This window comes from Marmota monax, unplaced genomic scaffold, assembly GCF_021218885.2.
Source record: "Marmota monax isolate L192 unplaced genomic scaffold, Marmota_monax_Labrador192_F-V1.1 WCK01_AAM20220418_F8-fsc00038, whole genome shotgun sequence".
Taxonomy (NCBI): domain Eukaryota; kingdom Metazoa; phylum Chordata; class Mammalia; order Rodentia; family Sciuridae; genus Marmota; species Marmota monax.
In genome coordinates this window covers 3,357,501-3,376,964 of record NW_026692498.1, presented here as the reverse complement: position 1 = coordinate 3,376,964, position 19,464 = coordinate 3,357,501, and the positions used below count along the sequence as shown (strand labels likewise).

Genomic DNA, 19,464 nt, shown 5'->3' with positions numbered 1-19,464 from the left:
CCCCCCACCCCCTGGCAGGGGGATGCACAAGGCCAGCTATAGCCATCCGAGGGCAGGGGCGAGGGGGTCAGGCTGCCCAGAGCAGCAGCTGTCTGGACCCCGCAGCAACCCTGCATGCTTGAGGAAGCACGTCATGCGCACGCCTCATTTCACCAGCGACTTGCGGAACTAATATTTCAACGATACCCTGCCGTGGTCGACTCTGAGTGCAGAAAAACATACGTCTTCATTGCAAAGACTGCCCACCAAGGCGCACGAAGCCCTGTGTGCGTCGAGGCCCCTGGCAGCTGAGGTGCCCCTGGAAACAGGCTGCCTCCTAAGAACCGAGCCCTTCTCGGGACATTCCTTCAGTCTCTCCCTGCACCCGCCCCGTGCACTGCACCCAGCACAGCAGGCGCCCTTCTGAAGGAGCCTGTGCGAAAGCCAGAGGCTTGAAGTCCAGTAGAAAAACCCGGGACCTCGGAGCTCTGAGCCTGCTCAGCCAGACTGAATTCCACTGAAACAGCCCCCCAGCTCCCAGGAGGCGCGCCCTCGGGGGTCTCTGAGAACACGCCTGGGGGACGCCCCCCCTGCCTGGCAATTGCACAGCAGCGCTGATCAACCACACTGACCCCTCGGGCTGCTGCAGCTCTGGTCTGTAAAGCTGCTGGGGACACTGAATTAGTGGGTCCTGAGGCGCTGCGCCTGGGGACGTGCAGGGTGGGTTCTCCCCAGAGTCTGAGGGCACCCCTTCACGAGCTGATGAGACATTAAGACAGCTTCCCTGGTGGGCCAAGATGGCCCCTCACCACTGAGCCAGCCCAGCCCCCACACGCACTTCACCCCAGGGTCCGCCCTCGTGCACTGGGACTCCGGAGAGCGCTTCCACTGTGCCCTGGGACCCTGCTGGCCAGCAAAGTCATCCAAAAGGCACAGGAATTCAAAGGATGAGGCACCATGTGGATTGCAGAGGGGACCCAAGATTAGGGCACCACGTGGCTCAAGCAGTGGTGGCGGGAGGCAGGCGCTGCTCTGTTCACTCCGAGCTTGATCCAGGGTAGGACCACACAAGCTGCCTGGGCTCTGTGCCTCTCTGCAGGGACCTGGACTTCAGTGAGGAGGCAAGTTCAAGGTGCGGAACCTAAAGATGAGTCCTCCCCGAGGGCCTCTGCAGACGCCTCTGACTCTCCCCTCTCAGCTACACGGCGCCCCTCTGCGTCCTGCTCGGTCCCCTCCACCAGCCACTACAGGAAGGGAAGCCCGTGCGGAGGGTCCCTGCCACGCACAGCTGGGACAGCGGAGCCCCAGGCAGCTCTGGGCTGCCCAAGGCCCCTCTGCGCTACCTTCCTGGCTCAAACACTAAAGACCCGTGACGAGGAGACACAGGCGCAGAAGGAGCGCTCCAGGCACAGGGTCTTATGATCTGTCAGGAACAATTCTCTCCACGCCGTTAAAGCAGACACGCGTCTCTGAACGCCGACTGAATTCCACTGAAACGGCCCTCCCCCAGGGTCCCAGGTGGACTCTCCTGTTAGGCCGTCCCTCTGGCTGCAGGCCCAGGTGCTTCACTGCCTCAGATGGCCAGTGGCCCCAGGACCCGGGGGATGTGGGCCCAGGGACTGAGGGTCTGCAGGGGACAGAGGTCACAGTCAGCGCCAGGAAGAGAACCTGGGACTCCGGCCACCGCGGGAAGGGGTCAGCAGAGGACATCAAGATCCCAGGACCTGGGGCCTGCCAGGGAGGCCTTGCTGGGCAGGCCACCTTCCAGGCTGGGATGGCTGGTTTGAAGGGTCCATTCGCCTGGGCCCTGGGTGCCCTACACGAGCCCCGCCCCGGTGTGTGGGCCTATTTCACCTGGTGGGCTCCCACCACCCCAGCCCTGGGGTGTGAGAACAAAGGGTGGGGCGCGGGGAGCGCTCCCCCTGCCGGAGGGAACCATCTGAGCTGCCACTCACTCTCCTGCCCTGGGACTGGACCCCACCTGTCCACTCCCCCTGCTGGCTGGGTGCCTGGCCTCCATAACGGCAGGAGACACCGCCCTCCTCCGTCTTGTCCCGCCGTCCTGCTGTGCAGAGTGCAAAGTCCTCCGAGGAGGCGCGTCTGTGCCCAGGATGCTGCAGACCACCTGCCCTTGGCAGAGAGCCTGGTGACCGTGGAGAGGGGGAGAGAGGTCAGCACCAAGCGCAGCTCGGCTCTGAGGCCCTTTAATGGCCAATTACTCTCGACCTCTGCATCTGACTAATGTCCTTGAGACTCCTGGGAAAACCTTCAGGATGCCACCAGGCGGGGCAGACCCAGCCTCCAGCAGCCCAGAGCTGGAGAAGCGAGGGTGACCCTGGACCTGCTGGGAGGTCCCCACTCTGCTGGGCCACCTGCCCGAGGTGCCACCCAGGTGAGTGGACGGTGCACGGCTCATGACCCCTCCTGGTGATGAAAGTTCACATGACCTCCTCCACGTGGAGAGGCCACCCAGGCCACGGGAAGCTGGGTCCCCAGCCACGGTCACTCCTTTGGCTCAGAATGAAATGTTTTATTTCCTTTAAAACCCAGTCATTATTTTATGTCAATGATCACATAAACCCATATGCTCCTCACCAGGTCTGTTTCTCTAGAGAACTCTGCTCTGCACAAGACCTTCAACTCCACCAACAGCACGACCCAGACTCAGATGGACGCCACACCTGTTCCCCTGTGTGGAGCAGCCCGAGCCCCCCTCCACGGCCATTCAGGGGCCCTCCAGGAAAGGCGCGTCTGTTTGAAGGGAGAACAGTGATGGGCAGATGTCGAGGCAGCTGTCAGCCAGCCAGGAAGACTAATGCTGCAGGAGCAGACCAGGTCCAGGGGTAGACGGGGCGCATGGAGGCTGGTGGGGACCATCCGAGGGAGTGTGAGTCGGTTGCCAGGGCAACTCACCCCAGAAAGGCCCCGGGCGGAAGATGTGGCGGTCTCCCACCTGCTCCCAGCTGGACCATGGGATAATGGGGCTTGGAGAGTTGAGGCAGCACGTGGCTCCGGGGACAGGCATCTGCTTCAGAGCTGGTCTGGTGGGGCGAGGAGGACCAGGAGCTGCTTCCCTCCAACAGGAGCCACAGGGCAGAACGGGACCAAGGGAGGAAACAGGTCACCAGACTGGCAAGACCTGGTCATCGACAGAGGAGGGCAGTGCTGGCCAGTAAGGTCCAGCTGGTGACCCTGAACTTGGAGGGCAGGAGGTGCCCGGTCAACCCCACAGCAAGCCATCCAGAGAAACAAGTGGGAAGATGACATTCTGAAGAATGGATGGGGTCACCCAAAAGTGACTCCCCGTCTCCCAGGGGGCAGCAGCAGTGGGGAGCAGACCAAAGCCAACAGACTCAGGGCAGCTGTGGACGGGGCAAGGTGGCCAGGAGGAGCAGGTGGGTCAACAGGAAGAGAAATGTCACCCTCAGGACAGTGTGTAGAGGGCCTGCCACCTCCTTACTCTCCCCAGAGTGACGCAGAGTCTGAGCCACACTTCCATTCACTAGCCGTCCCCATGTGGTGACCAGAGGGCAGGCCCTGCAGTGACGCACGAGGAGCGTGGCGGACGGCGAGGACTCCCGGGTCTGGACACGGCTCTGTCGCGGCTCACTCAGCCTCTCTGCGGGCGGCTTCCTCGCCTGGAACAGGACGGTCTTGGGGCCTGCCAGGAAGGGCTGTGATGCCCCTTGGCTGCTGCCACAGATGGCCACGGGGCAGCTCTCAGTCCCGGAGGCGGGGTCCTCGACACAGGCAGGTCACATGCACCTCCCAGCGGCTCCAGAGCGGAAGGTCTCCCCCTCCAGGTCCCTGAGGCTGAGCTGTCCCCTGGCCGAGCCTCCATCCTCAAGGCCAGAGTGTGGCTCCTCCAGGCTTTCTTCTCCTCTGACTCAGACCCCACCCCCGCCTCCCCTGCTGGCCCCCTGACGGGCCCGGGGTCATGTCCCATCCACGTTCCCAGGCGTGGGGGGTTAGGTGGAGACCTGGGAGGCGTTAATCTGGCAGCCACAACATCTAAGGCAGGAGGTCCCACTGGCCACAGAAACAGGAGCCACCGGTGGCACGGGACAACCCCTGTAATGACCATGCCCGTGAGGCTGCTGACCAGGCTCCCGCAGAGAGGCCGGGCAGACGCCTCAGCCCAGAGCACACACGGTCTCCGTCACGCTACTCACTGCGGCTGGGGCAGCCCAGAAGCAGCCACAGGCACTGTCAGCGTCTGGGTGGGGCCATGTTCCAATAAAACTTTATTGACACAGATGTGGCCTGACCCTGACAGAGTGCTTTCTGTGTCCTTTTTCCTCCTCGCAGGGCCTTGGCATGCTGGGCGAGCCTCACCACTGAGCCTCTACCACCCCAGCCCCAGGTTTTCTTGGTTCCAGGCAGCCCTGGGCTCCCCTCTGCAGGGGTCTCCCTGTGGGGAGCAGTGTGCGCTCCCCTTCCCCTGAGGTCAGGTCTGTGTCCCTCTGCTCTTCCTGCCTGAGAACGCCAGCATCTCCTTCCACCTGGTTGCTGGGACGAGATGAAACTGTCCCAAAGCCACAGCTGCACACAGATGTAGGCACCATATGGACGAAAGCCACCGGCAGTGTGGGATGCTTGTTACCAGGCGGAACCTTGTCGACACTGACCAGCACGGTCAGTGTCAGGTGCTATTGTACCCGCTGTTTCCACATACCCTGGCTCTTTCCTCCCTACCCCTCTGGCCGCTGTGGGAGGCTGAGCCTGAGACATTCCCAAGTCACTGCCAGGTCCGGGGAGGCAATCGGCGTCCGAGGTGGCAATCGGCGTCCGAGGTGATCTTGCAAAGGCAGATGCATTTCCAACGGGGGGAAGCACAGGAGCCGCCACGGACGGATGGCTGCACAAAGGCAGCCCCCACCCTGGACATCGCTCAAGAGGGGTGAAGCACTGACCTGTGCTACAACAGAACCTGGAGGGCACGGTGCTGCGGAGAGGAGCCCACGCCAAGCCACAGGCCAAGTGGCTCCACCGTATGTGCTGTCCCCAAGGACACACCGGGACAGAGGTGGGCTTGAGGTTGCTGGTGGCTGGGGGCGGTGCCGGGTTACAGCAAGAGTGTCCTTTAGAGGGGATGGAAACATTCTAGAATGGCCGTGATGCTGGCTCCCAGTTCTGCAAACACAGCAGACCCTGCCTCGGCCCCTCTGCATAGCCCGTGTCAAGCAAGCAAGTGCAGAGCAAGAGCTGAGGACCCTGGACAGGCACCCCACACCCCCTCCTCACCCGTCCTCAGGGCCAGTGGGACAAGGTTCCCTGGACCAGGGTCAGCACTGCCCACATGGCCACACTGGGTCAGGACAAGGCGCCTGGCAACCCTCTAGCTGTGCCTGCCTGGTTCTGCCCGGTCCTGCCTGGTACGGTCAGTGTGGTCTAGGTCAGCTTTAAGACCTCGCGGCCTTCCTAAAGGACGACCTTGGTGCCAACGATGCGACCCTGGATCAAAGACACAGGTGGCACTGGCTGTCCACGGGAGAGGGAGGTGCCAGCCTAACTGCAGTCACAGACACAAAGACACCTAGAAACACCTCTCTGCCGCGTAGGCACAGGGGCTCTGCCCCCCGCTGCCTGGCGAGGGCCATCCTTCGTATTTCGCAAGAGGAATGAAGCACGTCGTCCGTTTTCAAGCAGAAATCTGGCGACTCAAAATCAGCCTCACAAATACTCTGAAAGTGCCCGGAAACGGAGTCTCGTGCCATCCCTGTCCCCTATCTCTACCAGCCACTCTCAAAACTGTCACGGTCTCTGTGACACCCTGTCTCCCATGAAAGGCCTTTACAACTGAAAATATGACATTCTTGGAAGAAAATAAAACATCAGCTGGCTGGACACCTGGCTCTGGACACAGCTGGCTGGCCGTGGCAGGGACATCCACATTGAGGTCGGAGCTCAAATCCCAACGGGTCCCTCTGAGGACGCAGGCAGGTCTCTGACGAGAGCCACGGGCAGTAGCCATCCCCAGTGCACCTGCTCTGACCTGTAGCCACACCTCGTCTCAGACGTCCCAGACCCGGAGGAACAAGGGACCTCAGCCCCACCAGCACCTGGTCTTTGCTGGTCAGTGCACCAGCTGTCCAGCCAGGGGGGAGCAGATCCTCAGAAATCACCCAGACAACAGGTGGCTCCATGTCACCAAACCTGGCCAGCTCCAGGACGCTGGAACCTTCTTTACAAACATCCGAGCCACTGCCTCGAGCCCTGCCTCCAGCCACATAAGCCCAAAGCAAAGGAAGCCCAGAGGCAGCTGAGGGCCAGCGGCCTCCCAGAGCCTACAGGTCCACTGCCCAGGGCCTCCTCACCACCTCCTACTTGCGCTACCCGCTCCTGACAGTATTGGGGCGCCCACAGCAGGACCGCCAAACACAGCCGCTGCTCAGAGGGGCACAGGCGGAGCGGCACGGGACCTTCAGACCCCACGTGAGGTCCACCTCCCGGAGCAGGATGGGTGTGCGGCTAGGTGGACGGCAGCCTGGGTCCGAAGGGCGTCCGTCAGCAGACACTCGAGGAAGCAAACAGCCGTCCAGCTGCGCAGGGGCCGGTTCTTCAGCCTTGAAAAGGAAGGGAATTCTACCCAGGCCCCGGCGTGGATGGACAACAGGGACACCGTGCTAAATCCGACAAGCCACTCTCAACAGGACCAAAACCACAGAGGCAGACGCAGGACGGGGAGCTGGGCTGCAGGGGGTGGGCAGGTTTAACGGGACAGTTTCATCCTGGGAAGAGGGGAATGATCCAGAGATGGACGGCGGTGACGGCTGCATGGCCGCGTGAACACACCCCGTGTCCCTGAACCGCGCACGTGACACAGCGACATGGCTGATTCTACGTTGTAGATAATTTACACAGTTGAAAATTACCTGGATTTCCTGGTTATTTGAAAAGCAGGAGGTTTGGCAACGAGCTGTATACTTATTGCAATTTTTAAAAAGCAGCAATGATGTCCACGGTGCCACTCACACAGCACGGGAGGACCAGGTGCCCACGGCTCGCAGTGATGGGGCCCGCATCTGCCAGCCCCCACCTGGCCAGATGCCCAAGCGGCTCGTGGCCTGGGGACCCTCAAACACAGGGGCTGCCCTCCCGAGAGGCACCTTCTCCAGCCCGCCCAGGCTCCGAAGGCAGAGGAGAGCCTGGCTGGTCCCCAGGGCCCCCCTCAAAGGTCGTCCCCAGCACGCATTGCAGCAGTAAGGACCATGCGTCATTACTCCAGGCCACCACCAGTCACTCGTGCTGATTACCTCAGGTGGGTGACAGCAGGGACAGTGATGAGACATCGTGAAGACTTCTTGGCTACGATTCAGGCCTGTGTGAGGGGAGCCGTGCGGGGCCCCGGAGCGCCCCGGCCAGCCTGCACCCTGGCACTCACCCGAGGGGCTTCCTGTGGAGGCGGTGAGAGCAGGGGCCTGGCCACTGTGAAGCGTCCTGTCCCCAGCTTTCCCCTAAGCGTGTGCTGAATGGTGGACTAACCCGGTAGTGGGGGGACCGGTGGGTGGAGACCTAGTGGTACGTGGCTGTCCTCAGAGGAGCACGTCCCTCAGGAACACCGTGGTCCAGTCTGGCCTCACCGAGGGGGCACAGCACACCTGCAGGGCTGCTGGGCAGCGCTGTGGGCCAGAAGTGACCACAGTGACTCACCCTGACGATGATGGATGAATGATCTGAAATGCCACCAGAGCTCCCAAGAAGGGCAGAGCTGTCACCGTGTAAGAGACAGAGGACCTGAGGCTCCGAGGGACGTTGCCAAGGAGACGGCAGGTCCAGTGCAGCCCGTTCACCGTCCCGATGCCTGGGCTTGGCTCTGAGACAGGGGCCCCTCCTGGATGGGCTGGTTCTGCCAGGGACCCAGGCGAGGCCAGGCAGGGCTCTGTCACGTGGAGGAGGGTCAGAGCTGGCCTGGCCTCAGGCTCCCCACTGTCGCGTGGCTTGTGTTTGAGTCACCTCCCTGCACAGGAGCACTGAGTCCTAATTAGTGGCTAGCTGGGACGCGTGGTTAGCTGGGGCGAGGGCAGGAGTCACGGTCAGGCCGGTGGGCCAAGGGCACCGCAGAGAGCCCAGAATCCCCCTCAGGAGGTCACTTTGGGGCCTGTCAATCTTTCCAACATCCTGCAACCTAAGATGACACTGGCTGTCTCCTGTCTGGAAACCAGGGCCTCTCTGACCCTGAGACGCCCCCACTCTTTATCAGTTAACCAACAAACACACCTGGTATGCGCCAGGCCCCAAGCTGCGTAGCTGACCGTAATTAATTGATAAATAAAAACACAAACTCTGCCAGGTGCATCGGCCACACGGGTCATCCCAGAAGCTCAGGAGGCTGAGGCAGGAGGATTGTGAGTTCAAAGCCAGCCTCAGCAACTTAGCGAAGCCCCAAGCAACTCGCAGGACCCTGTCTCTAAATTAAAAATTTTTTAAAAAAGGGGGGCTGAGGACGTGGCTCAGTGGTTATACGCCCCTGGGTTCAATCCCTGGTCTCCAAACAACAAAAACCCCAAGCTCCATCCCAAAAGATCTTTCCAGGACCTGAGAGGCCTCCCAAGACCACGCGGCTGGGAGAGTTCTTAAACCCCGCACATTCTGAAGGCAGACGGATCTCTGGAGGAGTGTCTTTGTGACATCGTGAACAAGGTCCTCTGCTCCTGGTCCTGCGAGTCCTTCCAACCCTGCAGGGATGTGGAGGTGTCTGTCACAGGCAGAGACTCAGGCCCACAGGGGACTGTCCCTGGCCCAGCAGCAATGTCTGGAGGGTGGCAGGAAGCTCCCGTCCTGGCTGCTGCCTCCCACTGATGAGCTCAGCCTGGCCTTGTGACTGTCATGCCTGCTGGGGGTCCTCTCTCCTGAACCAACACCATCCCTTAACTCCAGGCCTCTGGGGCCTCTGCTCAACATGGTTTTAAAACACACCAAGGAGAAGGCTCGTGATTGGCCGCCAGCTTGAGGGTGTCAGTACCTTAAAGCAACAGCAGGAGCCCAGCGGAGGGTGCCCACCGGGCCCTCCACGGCCGCCACACTGCTTCCTTGCACAACAGCCGCCTTCCCGGGCCTGGCATTCTGGGCCCTTTCCTCCCCTAGAGCTCCTGATTGACATGACCTTTACGAAGTGTCACTGCCAGCTGTCACTCTCTTTGGAAGCATTAGGTGCACATTTCTGACCTGCCCCAAAACCCAGTTCTCCACTTGACTCTGGGCATCGCCCACTGACCCCGGACACACTCTCACACTCTCCCATGGAGACACACACACACACACACACCCGGCTGCTGCAGGCCTGACACTGCGGTGGCCCCTGGGGAAGGTGAAGGAACTCTACCAACACTGGGCTGAGGAGCCAGGGATCCACAATGCTGCTCCCAAGATGGCGGCCACCAAGCACATGCAAGGCACGCAACGTGACAGTGGGCTCAACGTCACCCTCTTTGAAACGGCCCAAGTGTCCCGTGGCTCCTGTGTGGGATCGTGGGCCCTAGGACATTTTGCTGAGCCCTCGCGCTCGCCCATGATGCTCTCGTGATAACGCTGCTCTTCAGGGCAACTGTCACGTCTGTGGGACACAGGGACATTTTCAAGTTTGGTAGGGACATCAACTGAACAGATCCTCGGTCTTCACAGTGCCCTGCCCGGAGCCCCCCAGCAGTCCCTAGACTCTCCAGCCTCGCCCTGGCCGAGGCACCAGCGCCATCTTGCCTTCTGAGGGTCCTTTCTCTGGGTGGTTCTCTCCTGAGCCAGTCACCTGGGACTCTGGGAGCAACAGGCCCGGTGGACAAGCACCTGGACAAGTTGGAAGCACCCTGAGGCACCATGGCTCCCTCACCTTGGCGAGGCCCCGTGTGGCTGGTCTGAAGGGACCCCTGGCTGTGCGCACTTCCTGCCCGGGTTGGCTCCTCCCTGTCCAACCCCGGGCCCCCAGCCCCCATCCAGGTGTGGCCACACCAAACACAAGCTCCCTTCCACTTCAGCCTCACAGTGCCACTGGGCTCTGTTGGGGGGTGAGTGGCTGCACAGGTACATGGGACTCCCCAGGGTCAGCCTTGCTGGCCCGGACGTCAGCAACAGTGACCATGAGACGGCCTCATTTTCCTGGTTTCTGTAAGGTGTCCTCGCACGTTATCAAGTCCAAGGTGAGGATCAGGGAAACCCCAGCTACTCCAGCAGCGGAGGCAGAGGCCACGGCCTGGACCTGCAGCTGGAGTCTGAGGTGGACAGCCGGGTCAGGGGCTGGCAGGCCTGCACCTCAGCGGAGGGATCTGTGCTAAGCCCAGGGAGTCAGGTCCCAGTGAGCTGAACTGCATGCAGGACACTGCAGGACCTGTTGCCGAGTCCTGCCGAGCATCGGGCAGCGTCCCACACGGGCCTCCCCTGGTGTGCTCGTGTGCGGCTCCCCCCATGTGGCCCCAGCTCCCTGCAGGCCAGCAGACAGGAGCCCTGCCCCGCGCCCTGACCAACACCCCTTCCACAGAGCCTGCTTCATCCTCCGCCTCCGTGCTCTGAGACCTCCTCCTCCTCTGGGCTGTGCTCCCCACGGTCCCCTACACGCAGGGCCAGACCTCTGGCTCCTGGCTGATCCAGGCCTGTGGCTGGTGCCAGCCAGGCTCAGAGGAGCGTGTGGGTGGTGCCCTCCAAAGGCTGCTTCTGGGTCTGCCAACAGGACACGGCCCCCACCCTGGCACCCCTCCTCCCATCTCCCCAGCCTCCTGGCCCCTGCGGGCCCTGCTTCTCCCTCTCTGGCTGACCTCCCCTCCAGAGGCAGACCAACACTTGGTCACCCAGAGCCGGGAGGGGGAGGGTCAAGCTGGGGCGGTCTTTGGGGCAAGGGTCTATCGTAGACCATCACACTGGGTGGGCTGCAGGGGCCTGGGGTCACCCCGAGCAGGAGAGGTGGAGAGGGTGCCCATGACTACTCCTGAGCTGATGGGGACCCTGGGCCACACTGCTCCTGGTGGTGGGGACACCATGCCAACTCCTGCCCGGGCTGGATCACAGGTACACACTGCTCCAGGGGAGCCGAGCCTGTGCATACACATGGTGCATATCTCACGTGGAGTTTGCAACCGGCCTGCCGGCTCATGCCACTCGCAACCCAGACGGCCACCCAACGAGGGCACATCCTGGGACCCAGCTCCCAGAGCCACGGGACAGCCGCAGCTCGTGGTTCCACCAAACCGCTGTGCAGGAAAGAGGCCCCGTAGGCACCTGGAGGGCCTGATGGGCGGGCTTCATCACTTCCCCAGGGAAAGTGCCACTTTCAGAACCGCAACGTCATCCGCAAAGCCAGAGGGACGTCCCTGCTGCCAGTCCATGAACTGAGCATCTGTTTCAAAATGGGGCAATGAGAAGAGCTGTGAGGGCTGGTCACGCGCACAGGGCTCCGTGCTTCACCTGGTGCCCGTGTGACACAGGTGGCTCCTCTCCCCGCGGCTGAACGGCTCAGTGCAGGGCGGTTCCCAGCTGCACACGGTCATCATGTCCAAGCGCGAGGCACCAGGCTGGCGCAGGGGTGCAGGCGCAGGGGTGCAGGCCCAGGGGCGCAGGCCCAGGGGCGCAGGCCCAGGGGTGCAGGCCCAGGGGCGCAGGCCCAGGGGCGCAGGCCCAGGCCTCAGCCGGGGATCCTTCCCCAAGCAGCAGTGTGCCGCCCCTCACGCCCGCGTCCCCGCGAACATGGACGCAATCCCCGTGCTGTGACACTGACACCATGGCTATGACCTCGCCAGGCCATCGTGATCTCCAGGGCCAGCCTGCGTGTGGCCCAAGTGGATCAAAACGTCCTGTGGGGCTGGGGATGTGGCTCAAGCGGTAGCGCACTCGCCTGGCATGCGAGGGGTGCTGGGTTCGACCCTCAGCACCTCATAAAGATAAAATAAAGATGTTGTGTCCACCGAAAACTGAAAATATTTTAAAATTCTCTCTCTCTCTCTCCTCTCTCTCTCTCTCTCTTAGAAAAAAAAAAGAAAAGTCCTGTGCAGCGTGACTTACAGGAGACCCCAGGGCTGGAGAATGGACACTGGGTGTGACGTCTCAGGAGCTCACGGTCACGGGTGGATCCTCCCCAGGGACTGTGCTGTAGAAGGGCCACAGCCCCCAGAGCTTCCCCCGGGCACTGAGCATGAAGAGGCCAGGAAACAGAAGGTCTCCAAGGGCCTCCACGTGCACCTGTGAGCACCTGCTCTGCCGGGGGGCAGCCGGCACGGGACAGGAGCTCTCTCCTAACTCACAAGACGCTGCAGGGCTGCTCCTCGTTCCTGGCCTTGGCTGTCCTCCTGTGTGACATGCAGTGCAGAGGTCAAGGCAAAGGACAGGTCCGGTGTCCAGCCCTCCGCATGCTGTCCTCTTATGAGCTGTGCCTGGGGCCCAGCTCTTCACAGTGCTGCCCACGGAGAGCCTGGCTCGTGACCGCGTAGGTCTTGCCTTCCAGCGGGGCCTCATGCTTCTACCGGTTACAACCAGACTCGGGGCCATTCTGGATGCCCGCGGTGGCCATCTCCTTTCCTCTCTCTTTCCCGCCTTCCCTCTGCTCCTGACACGCACACCAGCCCCTCCACCGCTCTCCCCTGCACCCTGCCCCGACCGGGGTCTTTCTGTTTTTAATCCTCTTCCCTTTCTGATTCTCGCCGTCTTCAGGATCAGGACGTCTGCTGCCTTGAACAGCCTGAAGCAGAAGGGTTCCTGGTGGTCACTGCACACCAAGCGGCCAGGGAAGCTACCATCTTCCTCACTCCCGACCCCAGAGCCCAGGGCTGCAAGGCAGGAGTCAGGGACACCGACTCCGCCACGAACCGATTTTGGAATTCCAGCTAATCGTCTCTCTGTATCTGCTTTTCTCCCATAAATTGAAACAAAAAGGCCTACGTCACTGGGTTGTTCCACAGTAAGTGAGAAAACATATGAGAGTATTTGTGAGCTTCAGAACTCATGAGAGTGAAGAGATCCGCCACTCCCACCATCCTACCACCATGCGTGACTTCATCACCACCACCACCACCACCACCACCACCATCTTCATCACCAAGGTGACCACTGTCACCACCACCACCGTCACCACCACCACCACCATCACCATCTTCATCACCATGATGGCCACTGACACCATCACCATCATCATCACCACCATCATCTTCATCACGAAGGTGACCACTGTCACCACCACCATCGTCATCACCACCACCACCACCATCACCATCTTCATCACCATGATGGCCACTGACACCATCACCATCATCATCACCACCATCATCACCATCGTCATCATCACTACCGCCACCATCTTCACCATCACCATCTCATCACCACGATCACCATCTTTATCACCATCACCATTGTCATTGATGTCACCACCACCATCAGCAGTACCTCCATTGGTGTTGAAGATAAATCCACATTTTTAAAAAATATTTTCCAGTTGTAGATGGACACACCCCTTTTCTTTAATGTGGTGCTGAGGATAGAACCCAGTGCCTCACACGTACACGGCAAGCGCTATGCCGCTGAGCCACAGCCCTGGTCCCAGCTCACGTTTTAAATGCTGCTCCTCCTCTTGTCTCTTTCCTTGGAGAGTCACTTCTGTCTGGTGAGGGTAAGAGTCCCTGCTCATGGACACAGAGCCCAGACCCTGTCCCCAGAGCTTCCGGTTCCAAGGTGAGGGTGCAGCCTGAGAACCGGCATTTCTCTCAAGTTCCTGATGCTGCTGGCCCAGCATCTGGGTCAAGGAGCAATCAAAGGCACAGCCAGAGGAACTCGCCACATCCCCAGACTCCTTACGGAAGCCTGGACAGCTCCGAGGCTTTCCAGTTGAGCACATCTGACCCTCTGAAACGATGCAGCCACCCATCGTGTCCCTGGGGGACCCAACGCTAAACGATGCACTTTCCTAACGGGGAGGGGAGGACTGTGAATGAAAGATGAAGCCGAGGCCATTTTCCAGGCCAGGACCCGCAGAGTGAACCAGCCACTATGCAGAGACAGGGCAGGAGATGGGGAGGAGGAACCTGGCTCCCGAGTCAGCGCAGGAGTCCAGCAGGAAGGTGCCATCGGCAGGCTGCAGCCCCACTGGTTACATGAGCAACATCTGGAGGGCACAAGTCTGGCCAGTTCATCAGGATTTCTGCATCAGTGTCACTGGGAACCATTCGTGGCATCTGACTGGTTGCTGTTAGCCACAGAAAGGGACCGTGTAGCCTTGCTCGGGTGCTGCTAGGTGCTGAGGGTGTGTGGACACTCCACGAGACACTTGCAGGCAGGGCGTCCCTGTCCCACGCTCAGTGACAGGAGGGCCTCTAGGCCCTGGACGACCTGCCTCCCTGAGGCATCGTGAGTCAGTTTCTGCACGAGTGTGGGGCCCAGGAAGGTCCCTTGTGCCATCAGTGCTCACCGGGACTCGGGGGCCATGGCTGCTGTGTCTTCGAAACTGATGCAACTTCGTGTCTTTTTTTTTTTTTAAGAATCAAAGAAATACATATTTCATGGCAAAAATAAATTCCTGAAACCAAGCCCTCCCCCCCATCCCCCCCCATAGCTGACCCCAAAGGACAAGGCAGGCGCACGTTCCCACAGGAAGAGGAACTTTCCTTGCAGAGTAAAGACACCCTTCCCAGGCCCAGCGCAGACCAGCAATCGCTGTGCAAGCCACTCCCGTCACACCCGTGCAACTCAGCGTCAACACTGAGTCCAGGTGGGGACCAGAGGACTCCGGGGACGGCGCCATCGCACTTTCAAGACATCAAGTCTGTATCGTTAGTGACATCCGAGAAGATACCAGGAAGCTCACGGGAGACCAGTCCCCAGTCCGACTCCTCCCAGCCGGGAGATGTGATCACTTCCTTAAGGAGCATCGCCGTCTCTTCAGTTTCCAGGTCCAGCGGGTGGACCTGGGTCTAGTATCCACCGTGTCTAACTCAGCGCGTCCACCGACACACGTTCACCGACACACGCACACACCCCGGTATCTCTGCACTCTGAACTAGCCGCCATCTGACAGAAACCACCACACTCATATGGGTCTGGCCCACAGAACCAGGCCTGGCGGCAGAACCATGCCCCGTCTGCCCTGAAAAGAAGGCAGCCCGATGCCCAGGGCAGGGCAAACCCGAAGACGTCACAGAGAGGCCAAAGGCAGGAAGCCAGTGTGGTGAGTCCCGTGTGGAATGTGCGGAGCAGACGGATCTGCAGAGACGGAGGGGAGCCCCGGCCTCCCGAGACCAGGGCAGGGAGAGTGGTGCGCGCCAGAGCGTCTCCTGGCGCCTGAGCAACATGGCGGAGGTGTGGGTGCCAGGGATCGTGCTCCTAGGTGGTTACGATACCACCTTTGTGTATTTTGTCCGATTTTCTTCACTTAGGCCCAGGGTTGTGTGCCGCACCCTGGAACCCCAGGGGGTCACTCTCCCTCCACCCTGGGGTGATGCATGGTGTGGTGCCACTGGACAGCAAGCCCCTCCCCGTGACACGTGCCCTCTTCTGTGGACCGGCAGCAGAGCCCATCTTTCTAAAGAGCATCAGAGAGCAGCCAAGTCTTGGTTGCTTTTCCAGTGCTCTCCTGGCGACCTGTGCGCGTCACCTACCTGCTCAACCTAACAGCAAGGAGGCCCCGGGAGCAGCCTTCACACGTGAAACGCAACCCAGGCCCCACGCTCGATGCCCTGCACAGGGACCCTAAACCTCCACCTCAAGGCCACGCGAGGCCCCCTGCCACCAGGACCCTCTTTACCTGGAATGGCGTCTGGCTGTTGTAGTTCTTCAGTTCCTTGTTTCCGCCCCGAAACAGGAGCACGCGCGCGCAGCTGTCCTGAAATCCAAGAGAAGAAGCTGCTGTGACGCCGTGGCCGGGACCATGTCCCCCAGCCCCGCTCACAGGAGTCCCCGACACCTGCAGGCACAGCGGGGTCCAGGCTCCCACTGCTGGGGCACAGGTGACACCAGTGTGCCCCACACAGGGCGAGGCCTGGCTGCCTTCAGGGCTCACTGTGACCAAGCCACTCCCCCGGGAGGTGGCACTGACAGAACGTCTTGTCAACCTAACGGATGAAACGCCCACTCTCCTGAGAGAGCGACAGGAAGGGGAACCCGCAGGGGCGTAAAGGGGGGGCCAGGACACCCTCACCCAGGCCACGGCAGGGCCAACGCCGAGGGCCGGGGGGCTCCCAGCAGGGAGGGCAGCCTCCCCCCAAAGGGCAGTTGAGGCCCATAGTGTGTGTTTTCTGCCTGTTTTGGAGCTGGGGACTGAAGTCGGGAGCACTGCCACCAAGCTACGTCCCCAGTCCCCTTGATTCTGAGACAGGGCCTTGCTAAGTTTCTGGGGGTCTCGAAATTCGCCCAGGTTGGCCTGGGACCTGTGATCCTCCTGCCTCAGCCTCCTGGCCTCTGGGATCACGGGAACGTCTGCTGCGCCCCAGCTGCACGGGCACCTTAAAAGCTGAGAGTCCAGTAGGAACACAGAGGCAGCGTCTGGGGGACGTGCGGCAGCACCGACTCCCCGGGAGGGAGGGTCAGGGCCAGAGCCGCAGGACGTCCTCCACGGACATTCACGTGTTTTCACGTTGGGAGGAGCCGCCAAGCCACTTCCTGTGAGTTTTCACAGTGAGAAGGAATCCACCCTATTCACTTGGGCCTGGGGCCGATGAGATGGGAACCTCCTGCCGTCTCTCCAGAAGTTCCCAGTGAGGACTACGGGACGAACACTACGGAGAAGAAGGCCGATGGCAGAGAATCAAAGAACAGGCACTGGCTATGGACAGGGTCACGTTCTCCCGTGATTTTGCCATTGTCCAAACGTGACAGAATCCACTTACACAAGCGAAGAGGCCTCACACGGCCCCAGGCCACATAACCTTACGGAATCCCCACTGCATGTGGCTGTCGCTGACCGGAAGGCCACAGTGCGCTGCATGAGAGAATACTTCTGCCTAGCAAATGCCGTTGGCTATTTAGAGTAAGTGTGGCTCTGGACGAGCATGGAGATGACGGACGTAGGTGGACAGTGGGCAGCACACATCAGGCCAGGCAGCCCACTGCGGAGGTGGGCACTTTCCTCCTGAGCCGGGGCCTGTGCACAGCACAGCCGAATGTCAGGGACCCCACCTTCACCTGCGCTCAGGGACGGGGTCGGGAAGGATCACCTGGACCTGACACTCCACATGCTCTCTCCACGAAGGGATGCTTGAAACAGCCAGCCAGGCCACCACCAGGGAGCTACAGGACACGGCGGGTCGCAGGACCCTGGCCCCAGACCAGGAGGGGAGCCTGCAGTGGGGACCTGCAGGGGCCGGGGTGGGACAGTGCACAGGCCCTAGGACCTGGCAGGACAGCAGCTCTGACAGAGCCCCACATCCAGAGCAGAGAGCAGGCAAACGACTGCCCAGGCCCGGAGGGCCAGAGGGCCAGAGCACAGCTCACTGCGCAGGGCTCCTGCTGGGAGGGCCAGAGGGCCAGAGCACAGCTCACTGTGCAGGGCTCCTGCTGGGAGGGCCAGAGGGCCAGAGGGTCAGAGCACAGCTCACTGCGCAGGGCTCCTGCTGGGAGGGCCGGAGGGCCAGAGGGCCAGAGCACAGCTCACTGTGCAGGGCTCCTGCTGGGAGGGCCGGAGGGCCAGAGGGCCAGAGCACAGCTCACTGTGCAGGGCTCCTGCTGGGAGGGCCGGAGGGCCAGAGGGCCAGAGCACAGCTCACTGTGCAGGGCTCCTGCTGGGAGGCCCGGAGGGCCAGAGGGCCAGAGCACAGCTCACTGTGCAGGGCTCCTGCTGGGGGCAGTGTCCTGAGGTGACTGCGGCGATGGGCAGAGAAGGGCAGAGCTCACTGCACTGGGCACCTTACCTGGGGACTGAGCGGCTTGTGACTCACATCTCAATAAACACACTTAGGAGAATGAAATAGAGCGGGGCGAGCCCGGGCCGCAGCCTGCCCTCTGCCCTCTGAGGCCAGGCAGGTCAAGGGCAGGAGGACAAGGTTCCTGGAGCCAGGAGGGGCTGCCACCCAGGACCCCATGGTCTGACAGTGAGGAGGAAAGGGGAATGGAGCCGTGGAGCCGGAGGCAGAAGGGCCGGCCGCCATCACGCAGAGACCTGGCTTGTCCTCCGGGGCCAGTGTCCTGTGCACCCAGCTGCACCCAGGCTGCCCAGGGTGAAAGGTCACACGCCGCATCAAGTCCCGCTGAGGCCACGCTGGGCAGAGGGGCTCCGTCCAGGGAACCACCTTGCTGGGCAGGAGGAAGGGAGCCTGGACTGGGGAGCAGACTGCCCCAGCCTCGGGAAGGACGGGGGTGGGGCAGATGGAACCCACCACACGCTGTCCCCAAGGCACCTGTGCAGCCCAGCTCTACTGAGAAGAAAAGCCACAGAGGGGGCCCTGTTTCTGGGGGCGGTGGCTCTCGGTGGGAAACATCTGGCCATGTCCAGAGACATCTCACTGCCCCAGGGTGCTCGTGTGCTAAGCGGGCTGAGGCCAAGGAGGCTGGGAGGCCCTGCGATTCCTAGGTCAGCCCCAGAGGCCACCCGGAGGGGCACAGACCTGCCGAGATGGCTCCACGGCTACTGGGGGGTCTTGCTCATGGGCACCACTGTCTCCAGGGCCTTGGAAGGACACCCCCCAAACAAGCCTCAGGCCACAGCGGGTCAGGACCCATGAGGGCCGTGGGTCCAGGCTGGGCCAGTCTCTTCCCAGAACACACCTGGGACTCTGGGACCACCTAGCGAGGTCTGTGGAGACACCCCGTGCTCTTTGGGATGGGCATAAGGGACAGGAGGACGGAGGTGGTGCTCAGTGGATGGCTCACCAAGGCGGGCAGGGGGTCCCCCACATGTGCGTGTGTCCCCTCCCTACCCAGCCCTGGACCAAGCAGGTCCTCACGGGGGATGTTGGCAGGTGGGGTCTTCACTGCTAGGGCTGGGCTGGGGTGGAGATCTTGGAGGGCCACCTATTCCAGAAGGTGCAAAGGGCACAGACGGGCTGCCCACGGTCACCCCAGGGAGGATCCGCCTAACGGGAGGGTGCGGCATGGATGCCAAGAACTGTCACCAGGAAGCCGAGCTGGGTGGGGACAGGTGTGGCAATAAGAGAGGGGAGTCTGACGGACCACCTGGGGAGACAGGAGTGGGAACCTGCGGCCAGGGGCATGGGGACAGGCTGGGCCCAGTGAGTGTGGCCGGCAGGGCCGGGAGGGGCGTTTCCATAAGCGAAGGTGTAGAGGAGAGGGACACCAGCATGGCACCACCGAGGACAGGGCTGACGGCACCTCCAGGCCCGTCGGGGGCTCCTGTCTCCCGTCCTGGGCGTCTTCAGCCGAGCGTCCACACAGGACAGCTTCCTGCCCGGCTGAGGAGCTGTTCCGGGTAGGCAATCCCTGAGGGCGGGCCTGTAGGACACCAGGCACACGCACCAGGGCACTGGAGAGGGGCAGTGTGTAAACAGGATGCTGATGTCACCAGCGTGGGGCTGGACCGGGTCCCTAGTTCAGCCTGCCCCTGAAGACCACCCCAGAGCAAGGGCCAGG

At 61.5% G+C, this 19,464-nt stretch overlaps 1 protein-coding gene and 2 long non-coding RNA genes across 12 annotated transcripts in view; 1 reads left to right on the top strand and 2 right to left on the bottom strand.

Moving 5' to 3' along the window:
• Positions 1 to 19,464, bottom strand: part of Shank2 (SH3 and multiple ankyrin repeat domains 2) — a 402,506-nt gene that overhangs the window by 282,954 nt on the left and 100,088 nt on the right. For all 10 annotated transcript variants that reach the window (XM_058579387.1, XM_058579391.1, XM_058579384.1 and 7 more), the window contains exon 9: positions 15,689 to 15,766. In XM_058579387.1, coding sequence (XP_058435370.1) covers positions 15,689 to 15,766 — 78 coding nt within the window. The remainder of the gene's footprint in view (positions 1 to 15,688; positions 15,767 to 19,464) is intronic.
• Positions 2,495 to 11,490, bottom strand: LOC124092943 (uncharacterized). The gene is made up of 2 exons (XR_009226847.1): positions 11,185 to 11,490; positions 2,495 to 9,535 (listed from the first exon to the last, which is right to left on the bottom strand). It is a non-coding gene; the product is annotated as an uncharacterized LOC124092943 (long non-coding RNA).
• Positions 11,587 to 17,846, top strand: LOC131424192 (uncharacterized). The gene is made up of 2 exons (XR_009226843.1): positions 11,587 to 12,856; positions 13,541 to 17,846. It is a non-coding gene; the product is annotated as an uncharacterized LOC131424192 (long non-coding RNA).